General features: G+C 42.2%; 1 protein-coding gene and 1 pseudogene across 1 annotated transcript; both read left to right on the forward strand.

Moving 5' to 3' along the window:
• The first annotated feature begins 438 nt into the window (after positions 1-438).
• On the forward strand, positions 439-17,605 carry LOC136466027 (uncharacterized; annotated as a pseudogene).
• Positions 12,507-15,313, forward strand: LOC136462260 (uncharacterized). The gene is made up of 5 exons (XM_066461381.1): positions 12,507-12,520; positions 12,637-12,894; positions 12,988-13,483; positions 13,572-14,148; positions 14,250-15,313. Exons 1-5 carry the CDS (start codon positions 12,507-12,509, stop codon positions 14,402-14,404), a joined length of 1,500 nt encoding a protein of 499 aa, XP_066317478.1. The 3' UTR covers positions 14,405-15,313.
• Positions 17,606-19,991: the final 2,386 nt, after the last annotated feature.

The raw sequence follows: 19,991 nt of genomic DNA on the forward strand, positions 1-19,991 counted from the left end.
ATATTAAGTAGGTCTGCTCCCTGTTTTTCTTTCTGAGAACCTTTTTCTCTTATAAAAAGTTGACAGAAAGAACATGTATTTATATGCAAAATTCAGATAAAATACAAAAATAAACGTTATTATTATAATCTGTCACTTCAAATCAATTCCCAGTGATTAGGTGCCATGATTGCTTTTGACAAAGCATACCAAACATAAAAGGTGTGCTTAGTGCCGTGGGGCTGGACAAACAGTACAGCTAGAGATTTTCAGTATCCTGTGGGAGCATAAGCTCCACGATTAAACCCTTTTCTACAGCCCTATATGGCTGAAAGTCATGTAGTTTTTGTCGTGCACAAAACGTGCCCTGAAGCAAAGCTGTCAACACGATCCTCACCACTCACCAGCATACTCCCAGTGTGTCAACTGTTGTCATAGTTCCGAGTCAAAAAAAGGGCCATGTTAATAGTTCTAGGTCATTCAATTGGGGACCACATCCGAAACGTCGTCTCATTTCACATCGCGGTGGACACAGGTGACACTGGCAGAGATAGCAGTGTACCATGTTGTCAATGGTAATAGGCATACCCTTAGCATCTGAAAACGTGGAATATGGTCATATTGGTCGTTCCAAGAACAATCACATTCCCATAGTAGGATTACATTATAAAATATAGCTCCATGTTCTCATTTTTCATTCCTCATTCCTGTTCTCTTTCAGGAACATGGCTGCTAAAGGTGCACCAGGTAAACAGACCTAGATAGACGAATGACACTAAAAGTGGCGAAACATGAAAATCGAAACCAGGGTACTTGTTTTAAAAAAAATAGAATGACGATGCTATTTTGGTAATACTAACTCTATTAAAAATAATGCAATTCTAGTTCTCCTCTTAGTCAAACTATCTAAAGTTTGATCAATTTTTATAAAAAATATCAACATATATGATATGACACCAAATAGGTATAATGTTAAAATATATTCAATAAAGATTCTAGCTTATTTGGTAGATGCTTTTCTATATAACCTTAATCAAATTTAAGATGTTTTGGCTCAGTGCTATGCTAAAATTGCATTCTTTTCTGAATGGAGTACAGTATATCTAAGTACATACAAGTATATATAACAAATACATTTTTCTATATATATATAAATCTATTTTATTATGTAGCTATAGTTGCCATGAATAGTATAAATTAACCCAAACAATCCACATTTTTCTAAAATGCACCAAAATAAGCCACATATATAATATTTTTCTGGATAAATGAATCACAATTATTTTGTACTCTCTGCATCCTAAATTATAAGTTATTCTAACTTTCTTGTAGAGTCAAAGCATTTCAAGTTTGACCAAATTTATATAATAAAATAATAACACTTATGGTATAAAATAAGTATCATTAGATTCTTTATTAATTATATCTCATTGTATACCTATTTGATACCATAAATCTTTGTAATTTTTTTTATAATTTTGGTCAAACTTGAGATGTTTTGACTCTCCACGAAAGTTGAAATAACTTATAATTTAGGACGGATGGGTAGCTTTTATAAGATGATGATGATTCCACGTGGTTACACCCTAGCCACACCAAAATGTCTATACATGGACAACATGGACCAGGACCAATGTGAACCTTGTAGCAACTTTTGTTGTTGGTACTTTTTTTTTTTTTGAACGAAACCGCACGAGAACGTGTCCGTTTCATATCATATATAGAATGGAGAAGAGTGTTGTTCTACATATTAATATGGAGGGATTTGGTGCCTAAAACGGAGTGGTGTCGTGAATCATACCACTAGCTTGAATGGCTTGATTTCTAGGAACAGAAAGGTGTTGTTTGGCTGATTCTCCTTGAAAGCACATTTTATTGCCTTTATTTTAAGCATGAAAGCTTCCTAAGAGACACAAACCCCAAATTCTAATACGAAAGGAGACCTCAAGTTGGCAGCCGTCTCCCACTATGACACTATTTTTCGGATTAAAAATATAGCAGCATCGTGTTTCGAAGCTGAAACTCTAGAGACATAAATTTTGTCTGATATAAAGCGCATCGGCTGAGCCGGACTGCCGGACCGACAATTTAAGGCCCGGAACTCTTGGACCAAAATCACCTCAAGCAGATAGATATAGACAAGGAAACTGACAACTGATAGCCCATCCTAGGCCCATTTTGATCGAGTGAGCCTTGCGTGCACCGGTGCACGGCAACAATCCAGTGCAACTGACACGGCTATCTGGTGCTGGATTGGTGCGGCCCCCTTAACATGGTTCGTGTTATAAAACATGCTACCAACGGCTAAGATCTTCTCTTCTCCGATAGTAGAAAAAAATAGAACATATAGATATAAGATAAGAAGACTATTCTTTATTCTTCTGTTTATTCTTCTGAATATATATATATATATATATATATATATATATATATATATAGCCCTGTCAAGGTCTAAGAGTTTTGGTAAGAGCATACGTACAAACGGATTAGAATTATGATTTCTCCTTCTCCTTTCCTCATAGCATAGAGTCCGTATGTTTTACAATACTCCCCCCTTAAGCGATTACCACGATATGCACATGTCTTATTAAAAACTCTATCCAAAAATCCAGTGGAAAAAACAGCACTTGAAGAAAAGAATACATCGCATTCATTAATTGCATTGGACATGTTGTCTCATTAAAAATCTTGTGCGAGAAACCTTCAAGTAAAAACTCACATAGAAAAAAAAGAGTACAACATTTAACCTTCTTGGTCATTCATTCTTCAGGATATTGTATTCTTCGTGAATAGATAGTGATCTTCATGATCTATGCATAAACTTCAATGTTTTAGCAAATATTATCTACTTGATATTTATAATTTTAGTGGTTTACCTTCAAAGTAGATTCAATCAAATATGCTATCCCTCGTAAAGCCATACTTTGAACTTCATCGTTCAAATCATATTTTTCATAGCCGTGTGCTTAATTAATGGTATGCGGTACCACAATATTTATATCTTAAAAGTTGGTTCATAATACTTCTATGAATTATAATAAAGGTATAAACAAGAGCAATATACTTCACGCATAATGACCACTTATTAGTCGTGCAAAATAAATAAATTTTATCATTCAGGGTAATAAATCCTTCAAGAGGATTATGGGTCCCGTTCGGCTTGCTGAAACATGACTGAAACTGGCTGAAAACACTGTTCTGGCTGAATTGTTGTGAAAAAAAAACATTGTTCCAGCTAAAAAAAACAAGCTGAATAGTGCGGATTATAAGATAAGCCGAACGGGGCCATAGGGATAAATAAGTTAATATTCAATATCTTCTAAATAGTGTATCAAACTTATACTAGAGTTTTAGTACTTATAATTATTCCTCAGTGGATTTTCAAATTATATGTTCTACATATCTTCAGGATTTTGATTATACCACTAAATAATAAATCTAGTCTTTGCATTTGTCATTTAGATGATAATTCAATTATCAAAGTCACCATTATTATTATACCTTCTATGATATTTAGAGGATATCACCACTTCATTTGCTAGCTTTTGATATTCACTTTCCGAGTGTTTATACGACACCTTCATGTTTCCTCATTTTCTTTCTCTCGGGTCTATATTCACTTCAGTGATCAATGATGTTCATTCAAGAATCGACTGGTATATCCTTCATGGATTAATTCCTTCAAGAATGTTCTTGTGAGACGATTTTTTTAAGCCTAATTAATCCATAATTTGACAATGTGGGGCTACAGTAAAATGTGCTAATGACGGATTAATTAGGCTTAATAAATTTGTCTCGCGGATTACCGATGACTTGTATAATTTGTTTTATTATTACTATCCGAACACTCCTCATGTGACACCCGATGCGACACTCTTAAACTTTAGCCCCTGAATTTAAACACTCCCTTATAATACAGTACACACAACTGTTGAGATGAAAAAATATATTGAAAGATACTATTTTATTTATCAACTAAATTCTGTAAATTTGATATGATAATTTTGGAAACAACTTAATAAAAGTCCACCACTAAGATTGATCTAATTTGAAATTAAGGAAGTAGATTTTTTCCATAACCCATAATAAAATCAATCTTAGAGGTGAAAAAATGTACATTTAATTTGATAGCGCAGAGAATCCGCGATTTCGATGTCAACCTTGGGAAGGTCTTGTCTGTTGTCTCCCGGTTCACCCTTTTCAACTTGCTTGCGCTGGCACCTCTCCTTCGTTGCCTTCCCCTTCCTTGGACCGACTGCCAGACGGAATCACGCAAGACGCGTGCTTCCATTCCTAGCCCAACCGAAGCGAAGCACGCCACCGGCCTCAAAAGTCAAAGGGATCATCTTCTCTACCACCCGTCTTCGCGGCCCTGTTCCTCCGGAGACTGCGGCGGAGTGGAGATCCGTGCCGACATAGTCTGACTTCTTCGCTCGCTGGTAAGGAAGCCCTACCTTGCTTGGACTGATTGTTTGGAGGACCTGTGAGTTGTGCAGGATAGATAACATATTTCTTTGCTATATGGCTCTGAGTAATCGGATCCGTATCTTCCTTGGATGGATGCTCCGATTTTCTCATCAGTTTGCTGTGAAGTGATTCCGTCGCAGCAGGGGAAGGACGTGTGGATTGGAGTTTAATTGGTTGTGAAACTCGTGTTATCTTATACTAGCTTTGACTACCCGTAGAAGGCCATCTATTCTTAGGCTGTGCAGTTGGTCCAAATTGAGGTCAACGGACGACAGGATTGGCAGGCTGGCTGAAGTTTTGCTATTGCTGGCTGTCATGTGAGTGGTGGTTGTGGAAACACAGATCGGGCCAAGCTAAATGAATAATTGAATTAATTATAGCATCACACGATGGTATTAATAAAGCTTAGGGAAACCTCCCTAGCTTGGAGGTGGTGGGAAGAACCAACCACTATCTCGTTAGAGATCAATTAGTTCATCGAGGGACTAAACTCTAACGAGGCTAGAGGTTGGTTCTGGAGGTCGGACGGGGATTAAACACCATCATCGTTATTTATAGTTTTCTAGCATAGCTGCTTCAAGAATTTAAACTTGTTCCTGGGTAAGTTGTTATGCAAATCTTTAGCCTTGCTAGACGCCTTTGAATTTCATGAACCCAGCAAAATGGACTGTTGGTTCTCAATTTTTATTGGATAGGGATTTCCCTGGTAGCATGATATCAGTACATCAATAGGCCATCCATAGTTATTTGATTTGATTATTAGAAAAAATTGGTATAATTACATGAAGATAGATATTCTTATCCTGCAGCCTTACCGCCTTTCTTTTTGGCCCTTTCCAGTCATGTGAGGTGAAAACTGGAAACTTATGATGTAGTTAGGATTTTCCTTAAACTTTTGCCTTCTCTTGTCTGCGTGAGCTATTATGAATTTAGGACATTGCTTTGTCCTGAGATCAGAAGAATATAACCTATGTGAATAGTGAAACATTGCTTAGGCACAGTCACGGAAAAAAGTCATACCAACAGTGTTACATATATGATAGCGATCAGGAGTGGAACTCTATGGAGTTTATGTTACCCACTGAAATTTAGGAACTAGATTTGGGCATTTTCTACATTTAAATTAGCGCCCATGTTGCATATAGGCTCACTTATTTCACAGTGGAATGCAAGGATGTAACTGCAGTTTAGAAAACTCCGATGATGCCTTGAGTCTATCATCTCCTTTATTGGTACTGCCCTACGTAAATGCATAATTTCACTTAAAACCTTTGGCCCTGTTCTGCAGCACTACTTCAACGGTACTTTTCAGTGAATGAACAGTATTTTCCTTTCACAACAAATCAGCATAAGCAAATTTCAGCGAAACGAACAGGTTCAAATTAGCTACTATTTCCTCAATTCCAATTATTACCTACATAATAAAGTCATGTTGATTCAAATTATGCTGAGGTATTGATGTATTGTTGCCGAATGTGCTGAGGTAGTAAGTAGTATGCACATCGTTGGTTAATACCTTGCATTTTATTTCTTCAATCCGCAATTCAGCAATTGACCGTGATGCACTTCTACTGAGCTATTTGAAGTTTTAATTTAGTTGAATGGTTGATTTAGCTATTAACCTTAATAGGTGCAGCTAATTTAGGACTACTGCATTTTCTTGTTCCCTTGGAAGTAGTGAAAAGAGACATGATTCAGCTGGGATCTTTCTCTACGAGAATCAGTTAGTCAGATGCAGCATACCAAGTCCAGGGCTTTCAGCAACCAACTTATTCGCCAAATGATGATTTCCCCATTTCCAGGGACTCTGTTACTGCAGAAATATTACTGTTTTGCCTTATTTTTTTGCCATGCCTTGTATGCATTATATATGCCCTTTGTAGGAGTAGTTCGTTATGTTGCAAGTCTCTGAGTTCTGATGGCCTTCAATCAACACTTGAAATGCAGCCTACATTGATGGCCTCACCTTCACCAACCGAGTTCAGTAAGGAAGCAGCTCGTCAGTCTCTGATCGCAATCTCCCAGTCCATTCCGGAGACACCTTCACCCCAGACGGTGAAGACACCAATCTCCAGTGCAGAAAACGGGAAGCTGGGCGATGGTGCGGACAAGTTCAGATCAAAGCTGATGTCCATCACAGACCTGTCCTCTGATGCCCAACCTGCGCAGTGCCCTCCCAAGGATGTTGCTGCTTAATGGTGTGATTCTCTGCTCGACTTGCGGACATAATGTATCAGTGCTTGCTGATGCTCTGGACATTTAGCTGTCGTGCATTAAACTGAACGTCCTTGTGTTACTAGTCGTTTTTCTTTGTTAAATATTCAGGGAAACAGGAGGGAATGTATATTGTACAAGTTTCCTGACTGTTGATAAGGAACAAGTTAATCTGAACATGCCGTCATGCACTCACGCTCGGAAAACCTCTTTGCTCCCGTGAAGTTTCTGATAGTCTGATAGACCCTGTGTTCCATACATCCATTGCTAAAAGTTTATGCTACCGTCGGAGCTACGAGCCCATTGAGGCCATGAGCTCATCAGAGAAATTCATATGGAAGCTACGTGACCGATTTATTACAATGGTAGTGTCGGTGTAGAAAGTGATCAACTAATGAATATTTGTAGTTTTGTTGTACGTTATGATCGGAGGTGGCCTAACACTCGATGACACAGGATTTATACTGGTTCAGGCAACGTGCTCTACGTCCAGTCGGAGTCGGTCGGTGACTTTATTCCTGAGTCCAGGTGCTCGAAGTTTGCAGTGGGGTTACAAACGAGAAGGAGAAAGATGGGGTGTAGAAGAGGTCCGGTCGGCTCCGACCGAAAGGGCCGAGAGTGACAGGAACTTCGCTATGAGCTAGGTGTTCAAGCGTGTGCTTGCGGTCGGAAATTGGTGGTTCTGTGGTTGTGAGCTATCGATATAAGGAACTCTGGCCTACTGGAATCGGTCTCCCTTGTTGGAGGAAGCGCACTCCCTTTTATAGATGAAGGGATGACTTTACAAGTGAGAGGGTGAGGGTACGTATGCTGTCGAGCCTTGTTGCCCACGCCTACTGAGCCTTGTTGCCCACACCGTCGGGTATAAGATAGTGTAGGCGCCTACAACACTGTTGCTGTCGCTGTAGAATGTCAGATGCACACGGGAGGTCGCGCTGCCTTTTTCAGGGATGGTGGCCGTCGGTACCTGCAAATATTGTTTGATACCTAGAGGCATGTGAGGAGTCTCGCTATGTTCACCTAGTACGGTAAATCCTGGTGCCCATACCGCTATCGATGTCCAGAGACACGCGGGAGGTCTTACCGTATAAGAGTTTTAGCGGCCCTACAATATTGTAGAGGGAGATGTCGGCACCTACAATACTGTTTGTGTCAGGGTGGCTGCAGAGTACTGTTCCGTGCAGGGTATGGTCCCTGGTATAGTGGTTTTGACTTGTGAGCCTTGCCTTGTCTTTCTCCGCACGTCTTCTGGTTCCTACCGAGCGGGCGTCCCCGGTCGGATGGCTCCAGTCGGCTCTTTGTGCGTCGGTCGGAGAAGAGCGATGAGCAGGGTTCCTACGAGCCCCGATCGGAGGGACGCGGGGTCGGAGTCGGAAGTAGGGCTTGGGGCAGGTCTTCCGATCGGAGAGGCCGTCCGGAGGCGGCTGAAGCCCGAATTGAGCGCTCCGGTCGGAGAGGTGGGCCGAAGTAGCTGACGAGTGGGCGTTGCTCTTCTTAGACCTGGCCTTCCGATCGGTTGCTGGATCGTTCCTTTGTCCTGTTGCTTTTAGACTCTTGGGCCAAGTCTTAGCATGTGTTTGGTTTTGGGACGACGTGGGTTGGGTTGGAGCCGACCCACTTTTGTGGGTCGAAGCCGACCCATCTCGTGTTTGGATGAGTGGGTTGGAGCCGATCCAGTCTTTTGTTTGGTTGAAGAGGTTAAGAGGGTTTGGATGGATGTCCTTTTAACACCGTTAGTTCTGGACCCCACCTGTCAGCTGCGGGCCCCACCAGTCAGCCTCTTCTTCTTTTTTCCTCCCTTCCTCTTCTACCTTCTTCCTCCTCCCTGCACGGCTCCTCTCCTGGCTCCTCCCGCAGGCTCCTGCTCTCCCTCCGACGCCAGCTGCCTCCCCAATTCCTCCCCGACGGCGTGCCGCCTCCGGCTCCGCCTGACGCCGGGCGCTGCCTCCCCGACTCCTCCCCGAAGCCGGCCGCCCGCTCCCTCCCCGGCTTCTCCCTCCCTCCCGGCCGCCTCCTCGCCGCCTCCGCCGGCCGCTCCCTCCCTCCCTCCGTCGGGCGCCGCTCGCTCCCTCCTCGTCCCGCGTCGGAGGGCGAGGGCCGGGGGCTGGAGGTCGCACGGAGCTGCGCCATGGCCGAACATCCGGACATTGCTGGGCACCGGAGGTCGCCCATGCCGGCGATGGAGAAGCATCCGAGCAACCCGCGTCTGCGCTCGCCAACGGAGATGCAACGACGTCCATCTGGGTCGAGATGATTTCCCCGATTTGGAGGTACCCAACGAACCTGCATCTAGAGAGAATATACCTTGTGCGGGATGAACCCAACCCACCGATTCTAGAACCAAACAACAGATCATCTGGGACGAAACCGGGATATCCCAGTTGAACCCGCAAACCAAACACATGGTTAACGCAGAAGCCGATTCCTGAGGGACTCCAGGTTTATGAATCCGACGTGTAGTATATGCAATTGAGCCAAAGGTTACCAATAACTCGATGGAACAGGTCCAAATCGCGGACCAAACGGGCGAGCTACTGGGCAAGACGCGCGTCCCTCGGCAGTTTTGGCCCCGTGATCTGCCGAACGCGAATCGTGCCGAACCCCGCCTACACCACGCCAGCGGGGCGGGGGTGGAGACTCTACGAAGGTGGCGCCGGCCGCGGCTAGTGACTCGTCCTCGTCTGAGGTGAGGGCGGGCCATCGGCATAAGCAACTCCGGATCGCCGTCATCCATCCCCACCTCAGAATCGGTAACGTCTCTCTCTCACTCCTCGCTATTGCGCATTTTCGCTCGGCTCGATCTGACGGGCGGGACCTGCCGTTAGCGATCGCCCGTATAGGACTCGAGTCATCTAGGTTGAAATTACTTTGCGTTTGAGAGACTGAGGTTTAACTTCAGATGTCATTTTAGTTTTTGGAAGAAGTCAGTTTACTTACATGAACCAGGATTTGTAAGTGGACACTGATATCGTCCTGATAGTGACCGAATGAGAAGGTTGTAGAAATAATTACTACTATGAATATCAAAGTCCTCAGGATTCCAAGTAAAGGTTTTCATCTAGTAGCATGAATGCACATATGATATTCGGCACTGCTCTGTTTCTGATGGCTGTCTATACAGATATATTGATTCAGTGCGCGCTTGCAAATGCAAATTGACATTCATATGACTTGTGAATTTTATCTGCTTGGATCTTGAGTCTAGAGATAGTGGAAATGTGGAATTTATCCACAATGTAGTGCTTTCCTTCCCTGGGAACAACTAAGTCTTGTTTTGTGTGATTCAAGCACATAGGGGTTTGCATACATAACTTTTGCACCGAGACAGGGATTGAATGAGAATGTACAGTTGAATCAATCTACCGATCTTCTGACCTGTAAAATATGCTCCTTTTGTTTTTTTAATATGAATTGCAGACTGGCGATTACAGAATAGTGGACAAGAATTCTTGTGAATGTTTGAAATATATCCATATACACTGACCAAATTCTTGAACTTTGCAATTATATGGTTTTAGTGCATTAGTTTAGAAGATTCATCATGTCCAGCACTAGGAGTATTTTCAGTATGTCCAGTGCAAATAATTCTTCAAATTAAACTTAGTGTGATTGAAATGAAGGCCAACTTCCTTCTTGCAGGTGGTGCAGAGAGACTGATAGTTGATGTGGCATGGCAGCTCAGTAGCTCACTGCCCATAGACATAATACTCATGCTTTCACACCTCACCCTGACAAAACTTGGTGCGTTTAGACTGTGTCTGGTAAGGTTCTAAATGCTAGCAACTGCTTTTATTCCAATTACTCTCACGTTACATTATCCTGCAGTCCAATGTACTGTACAGAATTACAGCCACCCTTCAAATAGGTTTGCAAGAAGTACTCCGTTGTAAATCTTGACTGTTAAATAGATTTTAGTGTCTTAGAATACTCACGTATGAAGATCTCTGAATCGTTCCACACATACACTTCTGTCCTTCCAACTTCTAGTGACAATGGTCAAGTAGCCTTGATTGTACATGGTTGAGCTTGATGTTTTATTCTCCTACTTGGTGGTTCTTACCAGATAAGTTCCCCGCTTTGTGTTATGTATAAAATTCAGTCTTTGTTCTATCGTGTTTTCTCTTCATGCACTGGTATTAGCTGTTTCGGTGAAGGTTAATTTCCACGCAATTTAGGTTCCATTTGCACAGAAAATTTTCGGATCCTCTGGCAAATCTATTTTTCAGATTGTTAGACAGTTTCAGGTAACTGATGCATAAGCATTATGCAACTCCGAGTCTGTTATTGTCAGTTTTCTCTTATCTCTAGTAAACCTATGATGAAGTAATTCTTAAGTGTTCTTGACCTCCTGTCTTTTCTAATAAATGCCCAGGTCAATTTCCAGTTACCGTTTATGGTGTTTTCTTGACTCATGATATTTTCTAGCATTTCCATGCTGTCTGTGCATATCTCCATGTCCTTTAGTTGCGGTATGTGCTACTTTGGCGGTCTTCATTCGACATCATATTAGTGGACCAGGTTTCTACGCTTAAACCAAACGTTTTTCCCAAGGTACTAAGGGCGTACCCAGTGCAGAGAGCTCCCGCTCTGTGTATATATTTTCTAAAGGCTTCTCTTTGATTTAACCTCAAGTGCTCAATAGGTATTACCTTTGTGCATCTTTTCAGATTGTATTTTATTGCCATTTCCTTGACTTGTTGGCTGCAAAGCACACTTCTATTCTTCTGAAGCTATATCGCAAACCCATCAGTAGGATGGAGGAAGCCACGACACTGTCTTGTCTATGGCAGTGGCACTATATTGCAGCTGTTCCATTCCTAGTTCATATCTGTAGGCATCTGTGATTCATGCTAAAGGTGTCAGATTTTTAAATCAAAGCATGGCAGATTTAACTCTAGTCTGCGTTAAAAAAAAAAGATTTAACTCTAGTCAATAGCATGTTCACAGCATCTACATTTGTCGTGGTCTTCATGGTAGAGGAATTGAACCTGCTGTTCTATATCCAGCAGTCTCTATCGAGCACTTAGATGAACCCCTTGCTTACAACTTACAAGTAATCCGAAGGGCCATATTTATTTGGGAAAATTGTGTTCTTGCCCTTGCCCAGTACTCCAATTGTGATTTTACCCCTATTTTTTTAACTTTGTGTTTTTGTCCTTGTTATTTTGAACTAAACTGTTCGTCTGCTGCTGCTTTGGATGTCCGTCAGATGCCCATTGAATAGATGAATTAAAAAAATTCCAAACCTGAAAAGAAAAGTCAAAATGCCCACACTGCCCTTTATCCCTTTCTGGCTGTTTCTCGACTCCACCAAGACACCGACCGCATCGGAGAGGGAGAGAGCGGGCGGCGCGGTTCCAGGCGGCGGAGCGTGCAGCGTGGGTGCGGCGGCTCGAAGCAGCGTCGGCATCAGGGCGGGCGGAGCAGGTGCGGCATCAGGGCGACGTGGGTGCGGAGCAGCCCGGGACGTGGGGGCGAGCGTCGCGGCATCAGGGCGGGCGGTGGCGGTGCCTGGCCGCAGCTGTCGGCGGCGCCTGGCAACGTGGACGCGGAGCGGGCCGGGGCGCAGGGGCGGGCGGAGCAGCATCAGGGCGGGCGGAGTGGGCGGCTCCGGTGCCTGGACGCGGCTCCCGGCGGCGCCTGGCCGCGGCTCCCGGTGGCGCCTGGCAGCGGGTCTCCACGGCGCCTGTCTGCGGCTCCCGGCGAGTCTCTTCTCGGTGTGGCTCAGGGCCTCTTCTCGGCAGGTCTCTTCTCGGCGTGGCTCGGGGCACCCGCCCGTCTGCGTGGCTCGGACGTGGATGGCGCCGACGACAGCTTAACGCTCGGGATCTGTCAAATCGACCAGCATGGAAGAGCAAAGGTGGTTTCAGCAAACCCTAACCATTATCTACTATTGGTTTTTTTTTGCCAGAGTGAGTGCATTGTTGATGGTTTGAGATGGATAAACTAACCGCATACTACTTCTGTGGTTTGTAGGTCAAATCACAAGGGTATACGACTTGTAGTTAGAATTCGATCTTTTTTCAGCTTGCCAGACAATGCTCCAAAGTCATGGCAGCAGGGTAAAACTTTGCCAACTAAAGTTGTTGATGACATACATAGCTTTGGGCTGCTGCAATTGGTTGATTTCGTAGCTGAGCATTGCATGTGGGGGTCTAAGCAATACATAACCTTATGGCGTGATTTGGAAAATGATTCATTTGAGATGAAAACTGATGAACATCTTTTAGAGTGGTTTGTACTCAATGTAGACAAGGGGGCAGCTTGCATCAATGCCTAGATAAATGATTTTGAAGGGCCACTGCAGTTTTCACCAACCAAACGTAGGTGTCATCCTAATGTGAGGAGTAGAATACACCTAATTGAGGGGAGCACAAATGAGAGAGACACCACAAATGAGGGAGCAACAAATGATGATGATGATGATGAGGGGGTAGGAGATGAGGAGGAGGTTGGAGATGATGATAAGGGCATATTCTCTGACAGCAGCTATGACACTGATTTAGGTGCATCTTCTGACTCTGATGATGATTGCTCTGATCCAGAGTTTGATCCTGATGGTGAAATACTTGATGATGTAGATGAGTATGATGCTTCCATGTTTTCATATGATCCTGATGATCCATGCATTGATATAAATGTGGTGTTTCTAGATGTTGATCAGTGCAAGTCTACAGTTACACATCACGCTATCTTGCATGACCATGCTTTTAAAATTGTCAAAAAAGATCAAGAAAGATTCAGAGCCATATGCAAGAGAGCTGATAAGGGTTGTAAGTGGACTTTTTTCGCGTCTACAAGCAAGAAGTACGTTGGATGCAAGGTAATTTGGTCCTCTTTCCATAATGTAGTGTATTGACTTGAGATGTAATTTGCTAACAAAATGTTGGATTGTCATTATTATGTTATAGGTGAAGACAAGTGGACCAAAGCACACTTGTGGTTCTTTCAACAAGTGTGGTCAGTCCATGTCCGCAAATAGATGGGTTTGTGATAGAGTTATGGACTTACTGCGGGATGACCCTGAAATGGGTCCAAAGGAATTGCAAGATAAGTTAAAGAAGTACTCAGTGGATGTTCCATATGATAGAGTCTATAGAGGAAAGATGAGAGCACTTGATATCATATATGGGAAGTGGGAAGATTGTTATGACTTGATTCCTACTTATCAAGCTGAGCTTTTGAGGTCAGTGCCTGGCAGTGTGGTTGAAATGGAGACTGAGGAGCACAATGGCCATATATGTTTCATGAGATTCTTTGTTGCTCTAAAGCCACGCATTGATGGGTTTTTACAAGGATGCAAACCATATATTGCCATGGATGCAACTCACTTGACAGGAAGGTCAAGAGGTCAGTTAGCAGCAGTTGTTGCAGTAGATGGTCACAATCGGTTATTTCCAGTGGCATATGGGGTGATTGAGACCGAGTCTAAGGAAAGTTGGACTTGGTTCGTCCAAAACTTGAAAAAAGCAATTGGTACTCCTCCAGGTGTGTACATATGACTGCTATTTGCCTATTTTTCTTCAAGTTTAAATTGTTGTTACCTAACATATGTCAATTATGTCACACAAGTTTGGTCATCGGTACAGATGCAAGCAAGGGAATTGAAGTTGCTGTTGAAGATGTCTATCCAGGAATTGAGCATAGAGTGTATGAGGCATTTGTGGAAGAACATGAAGAAAAGTTACAGTGGCACTCTTTATGGGAAGAATATGTGAGCAGCTGCCAAGAGCTTCACAACTGACAAGTTCAACTTCTTCATGAGGAATATAGAAGAGAAGGATCCCAAGGCACTTGAATGGTTGGATGAGAACCATCCATACATATAGAGTAGAAGCAAATTCTCAGAAGATTGTAAGGTAGATTACATCAACAGTAACCTTTCTGAGAGTTTCAATAGTTGGGTGTCAAAAACAAAGGAACATCAAATTGTGGAAATGCATGACAAGATAAGACAAATGATCATTGAGAAATTTGTCTTGAGATCAAAGAATGCTAGAAAGATGTCTGGAAAAATAATCCCAGATATCATCAAAGATCTGAATGCTAAATCGAAGGCCATTAAGGACCATGATGTCTTAATTTGCGGGCTTGGAAAAGCAGAAGTGACAGTCAATAGATTTAGGCATGCAGTTAACTTGGAATTAAAGACATATACCTGTAGGGCTTGGCAAGTGACTGGAAAGCCTTGCAGCCATGCTCTAGCTTTCATTGCAAAGCTTAGTAGAGAGGTTCAAATGGATGACTTTGTCCATGAATACTTCTCTATTGAAAGGTTGAGAAAGGCATATGCAGGTACTTTCATTCCAATGACATCCAAAGATCTTTGGCCACGTGTTGACTTAGGCTACAAAATCCATAAGCCTAAATTGAGAAGGAAACCTGGGAGACCTAAAAAGTCTAGGTTCAAGGCATATGATGAGGTCAGCAGTAGCAAGAAAAGAAGATTGTGTTCTGAGTGCCATGAACTAGGGCATTTAGCCAAGACTTGCCAAGGAGGTCTCACTGCTAGTCAAAAGAGAAGGCTCAATTCTTCACAACATGGGTCACAAGAGGACAACAATGACCCAATGTAAATCATGGTTCTATTGGTGCTCACTTCTACTTATGGCATAATCTGATAATATTGAAATCATGTTTCCTCTCTTTTTAGTGCAAGTGCTACTGGGAGGGGAAGGGAAAGGGGAGAGGAAGAGGAAGGGGAAGGGGAAGGGGAAGAGGAAGAGAATCAGGAGAGGGCAGCAGTGAGCCAATGTAAGTCATAGTTGTATTGGTGTACTTATTTGTTGATGTAATCATTACTAACCAACCTGTTCAATGCTTTTCAGAGGGAGGGGAAGAGGAGGGCGAACAAGAGGAAGGCTAGCTAGTTTGTTAGGTCTCTAGGTGGCCCTTGAATGAGATGGATGTAGCTTTTGTGCACATGTTTACATGGTGCAGACTTGTTTCTTTTATGGATATGTTGACATGGTGCTGTTGCTTTTGTGGACATGTAACATGGTGTAGACCTGTAGCTTTTGTGGACATGTTTTTTTTTCACAACTTTTGTGGACATGTTGACATGTTGTATGGTAGACTTTGAAATGCTGTGGTTCTCCATGATTTTTCTTATGTGTTTTATATGTGCTTCATATTGTTGTCATGATGCTAGCAAAATATAGTAAAGGTGCTACCAAAATTTTGAATATTTATCAATATTAAATCTAGCTATCAGATGACTCCTCCCGCACGCAGCTGAGAAGGTCAGAAGCAGGAGCTTCAGGCTCAAGAATTTCAGACTGCTATCTCCCAGAACTAAACACTGAGTTGATGTTTCTTTTGCTTTTCTGTACTGCGTGTGCAAGTACATGGTGCGTTGGCGCCTACTGCCTGCTAGCTACTCCTACTTTTGATGTTTTGGCCTTGTGATTTCTGTTGCAATACCATGAAAGACTAAGCTGTTGTGAAGACGTGTGATTTAAAATTTTTATCCTTCAAAAATATATTGGCAAAGGGAAATCCGATTTGGGGATTCACTGCTTTTATTTTTGTTGTGATCTGGATGCGAGGTGTGAATCTTGGATTTAGTTCAGGTGTGCCCCGAACTGGCTCAATTTGTTGCCTCTGTTCAACATGAATATGGTTGGTGTGGAGCTGAAATATTATATGTTGTGCTCTCGCTATGGGTTTCTTTCTGAATTACGACTCACGAGACGTGAACTTGATTTTGCTGCTGTTGGGTAAAATTCAGAGGCTTGGGCTTACCACCTACAATTGTCAGCATACAATAAAAAAGTCTAATTCCAAATCAGGGTAAAATCATAATTAGGCATAACAAGCAGGGGCAAAATCGCGTGGGCATTCATGTCCTTTTATACAAAGTTTAACACCATTAGGGGTGGATGACAGAGCAGGGGCAAACTGGTGCTTCGTTTTGAAATCATAGGGGTAAATTCACAAAGTAAAAAAAAAAACAGGGGCAAAATTACAATTTTGATACAAAACAAGGGTAAAAACGTAAGAGCCCCTATTTATTTCTATAGAACAGAGTGACACCATATATAATGATATAATCTAGTTTACTATAAGCCACAGGCAAATCAATCTTGTGGCTTATCAATTAAATTAACCTATGATCCCATGTTCTCTAATGCTATTATTGATTGACCACTATGCAGGCTAGATTTTCTATGAATCAAACATTTTGAAAGAAAAAGGAACCTTGATCTCACCATCCCAGCATTCACTTTGTTTCATTCTGTTGTGTGTCCATCTCAGCAGTGATGATCTGCATGAAGCAACTTTGACAATTGCTGGTAATATTTTGATCATATTCCTTTTTTGTGTCAATTAGAAGTCAAATTTGTTGTCATGAATTATATAAATACCATCTTCTTATCTTTATCTACAGATTGGGTACATAAGGTGGATATGACAAGCGTCTGAAAGTAAGGCCATGTTCGCTTGTCTTATGAGCCGTACTATTTCAGCGAACGAACAGTGTTTCTAACCATGTTACCTTTGTCACATTGTGCTCAACGTCTGAAAAGGATGAACTTCTTTCTAACTGCCTCTGTGTCTTGGACATTCCAAAGATATAGTATTTGATATTTGTTTACTTTCTCCATGAGTTCAGCTGTGCTACTTCAACTGCATACCTTATAATTGTAGGATGACCACTTTTGCATTATTCCTTCAGAAGCTATGGCAGCAAAGAAGGCTGTATTGCATGTAATAGTGGTGGTTCTGTTGAGACAGTTACAAACAAATTGATAGGGTTTCTATGCGAACCTTCCCCTATTGCATTCTCAAAAGCAGTTTCTGCAATTGGTAAATTGTCATGATCTAGCTGTTAGGATGGGTAAATAAGCACTGAACCATGTGGTGCAGAAATTCTCCACTAGAATATTTTAGCGATCTATTTGACTGCTACATTTTTAACGTCTACCATCAGAGGATTGAATAACATAGAAGTAGATATTGACAGCATTATATGGGAGACATTTCCAGGTGACAATGCATTTCTAATGTTATTCTTCTACTTGCTTCTGACTTCTCCATACTTATTGAGTTATTGTGATATATATAACCTCACCTGGAACATGGGCCCTGACAAATCTGGATTAACGTTTTCATTTGTCGGTTCCTTATGTTTATATGTTCTTCTAAATTCTTCAGTCTTGAAATTTTACTCATTTTAATGGCATGACACATCTGGACATAGGGATTCTCTTGTGTTGGATAAATTGACATCTCCCCTCTTTCTCTAGGATCAAATTTCAACTGTGCATACAGTTGGGCCAATTCATTGTGTGCTTGGTGCATCATGCTCTGCACATGCCTGGTTCATAAGGGCTGAGCAAGTGTTGCAAATTCTGTTGCCATACTGTTGTAATAAAAAACACTGTGCATTGTGCAGACAGTAGGCTGTAGGCTTGGTGATCTTTCACTCTATCATCTTTAGTGTGACCGGTCCAAATTTCAGGCAATTAATTTACTTTGTCATGTCATATTTACTTTTGCAAATGGCTTATCTATCACGCAGCTATTGATCCATCCACTACACTTCTTATTTGTTTTGAATAACCCTGTGTGTTCGAGAAAAAAGATAACAAAGGTTTTCTTTCACGTGATCAGTGTAGCAATATCCTGAAATTTGAGCAAATTTTACTAATCTGTCATAGCATATCACTTTACCTTGGCTACACAGCTGTCTGTTGACAGCAGCTTCCAAAGCTCTACAATTGAGTGGATCAAACTACAAAAAATTGGTTGATGAACTGGTAAGCAATCGATGAAACTATTTCTCTGTATGTAGATTGCACAGGAGCCTATGATATTGTAGTTACTGAGCACAAAGTGTATTACTTAGGGATAGAAGTTTTCATTCACTAGGGTCCATCCTCCAAGTTTCTTCTTTAGTTTTTTGGCCCCCTGCAGAATCACTCCCAGAATAGTGGATTTGGTCTCCTGGGTCCAGTTTCCTGAAGCTAAGCATCTTTGCTGCCGGTACCACAATAGATCTGCTGGCTTTTGGCCTGTTTTGATGGTGCATTTGTTTGATCTCTAGTCTCAAAGCAAAAGGTCAATGTTCTGTGCTGCAAAAGGTGCACCGGGGCTTTCTTTACTTCATTATCGATGTCCTAGTTCTCTAAAGGGCCCATATCTCCACACATTTGTAATTTTTCAGTCCATCGTGCTCCAGTCCAGCCATAGCCCTGGGCAAAAGCCCTAACCATTATTCTATCTGCCTGCCTTGGACTTGAGAAAATATATTGCTATTGCAGAACTTTTCGCCCCTCCTCCCATGTTGCTCTATTCTAAATTAATCTGTGGTTATCTTAATCCAGGGACAAGGAGACTAACAGAAGTCCAAGATTCCTTTCTCATGGATGGATGGTCCCAATTGAGTTGGACGTTTTTGGTGGGAAGCGGACAAACCAAAGCAGGTTCCCATTTGACACCTAAACTTTCTTATACAAAATTAGTTCTTGCAAGACCCTTTCCAACATAAAAAAAAGGGGCCTATCCAGTGCAAAGAGCTCCCGCTCTGTGCGGGGTCTGGGTAAAGGTGTCAGTGGCAAGTCTTATCCTCGCATGTGCAATGCGAGGAGACCACGACTCGGATCCGGGACCTTCCGGTCACAGGTGGTAAGATTCTACCGCTTGCACCAGGCCCGCCCTTCACCTTTTCCAACATAACACTTATATATAAATTTGCATCCTGCTAATCCAAAAAAATGTCTTGTCATCTGGATTGTGCCCATATTTTGAAGCACATGAAAGTCTATTCCTTGCCATGGGAGCAATCAAGAGATTGCTTAGATCACTAGCTCACTGTTGATTGGTTGGCTCGAGCTTTGTTTCGATCGTGAGTCAGTGGGTGATCTGTTCCATTCATCGCTTGTTCTGAGCATTCGAGAACTAGGTTGTGCCGATGTGGCAAGACATAAAATTTGATTGGAAATACTGATAGAGGTTGTTCTGTACTTTCAGATTTTAGTATGTGTTTCCCTTTCGGTGGCCCAGTGGGTCCCAAATCAGTCAGCCCGGTCAACTAATCTGACCCAGTACTGCATCGTGGGTCCCAGCTAAAGGCTCTGTTTGGTTTCTATGGACGCTCCTAAAATTCCTGTCACATTGAATGTTTAGACATATGCATAAAGTATTAAATATAGACTAATTACACAACTTGCGACTAATTTATGAGATGAATCTTTTAAGCCTAATTAGGCCATGATTTAACAACGTGGTGCTATAGTAAACATATGCTAATGACAGATTAATTAGGCTTAAAAAAATCATCTCACAAATTAACCCTATCTATGTAATTGGTTTTATAATTAATTTAC

Source organism: Miscanthus floridulus, chromosome 7 (assembly GCF_019320115.1).
Source record: "Miscanthus floridulus cultivar M001 chromosome 7, ASM1932011v1, whole genome shotgun sequence".
NCBI classification, from domain to species: Eukaryota; Viridiplantae; Streptophyta; class Magnoliopsida; order Poales; family Poaceae; genus Miscanthus; species Miscanthus floridulus.

Excerpts from the sequence above, each read along its gene's own strand:
- LOC136462260 (XM_066461381.1), top strand. Across the intron at positions 12,895-12,987 it reads GATGAACATCTTTTAGAGTG|GTGTCATCCTAATGTGAGGA; the intron begins GTTTGTACTCAA and ends AACCAAACGTAG. Across the intron at positions 14,149-14,249 it reads AGCAATTGGTACTCCTCCAG|ATGCAAGCAAGGGAATTGAA; the intron begins GTGTGTACATAT and ends TCATCGGTACAG.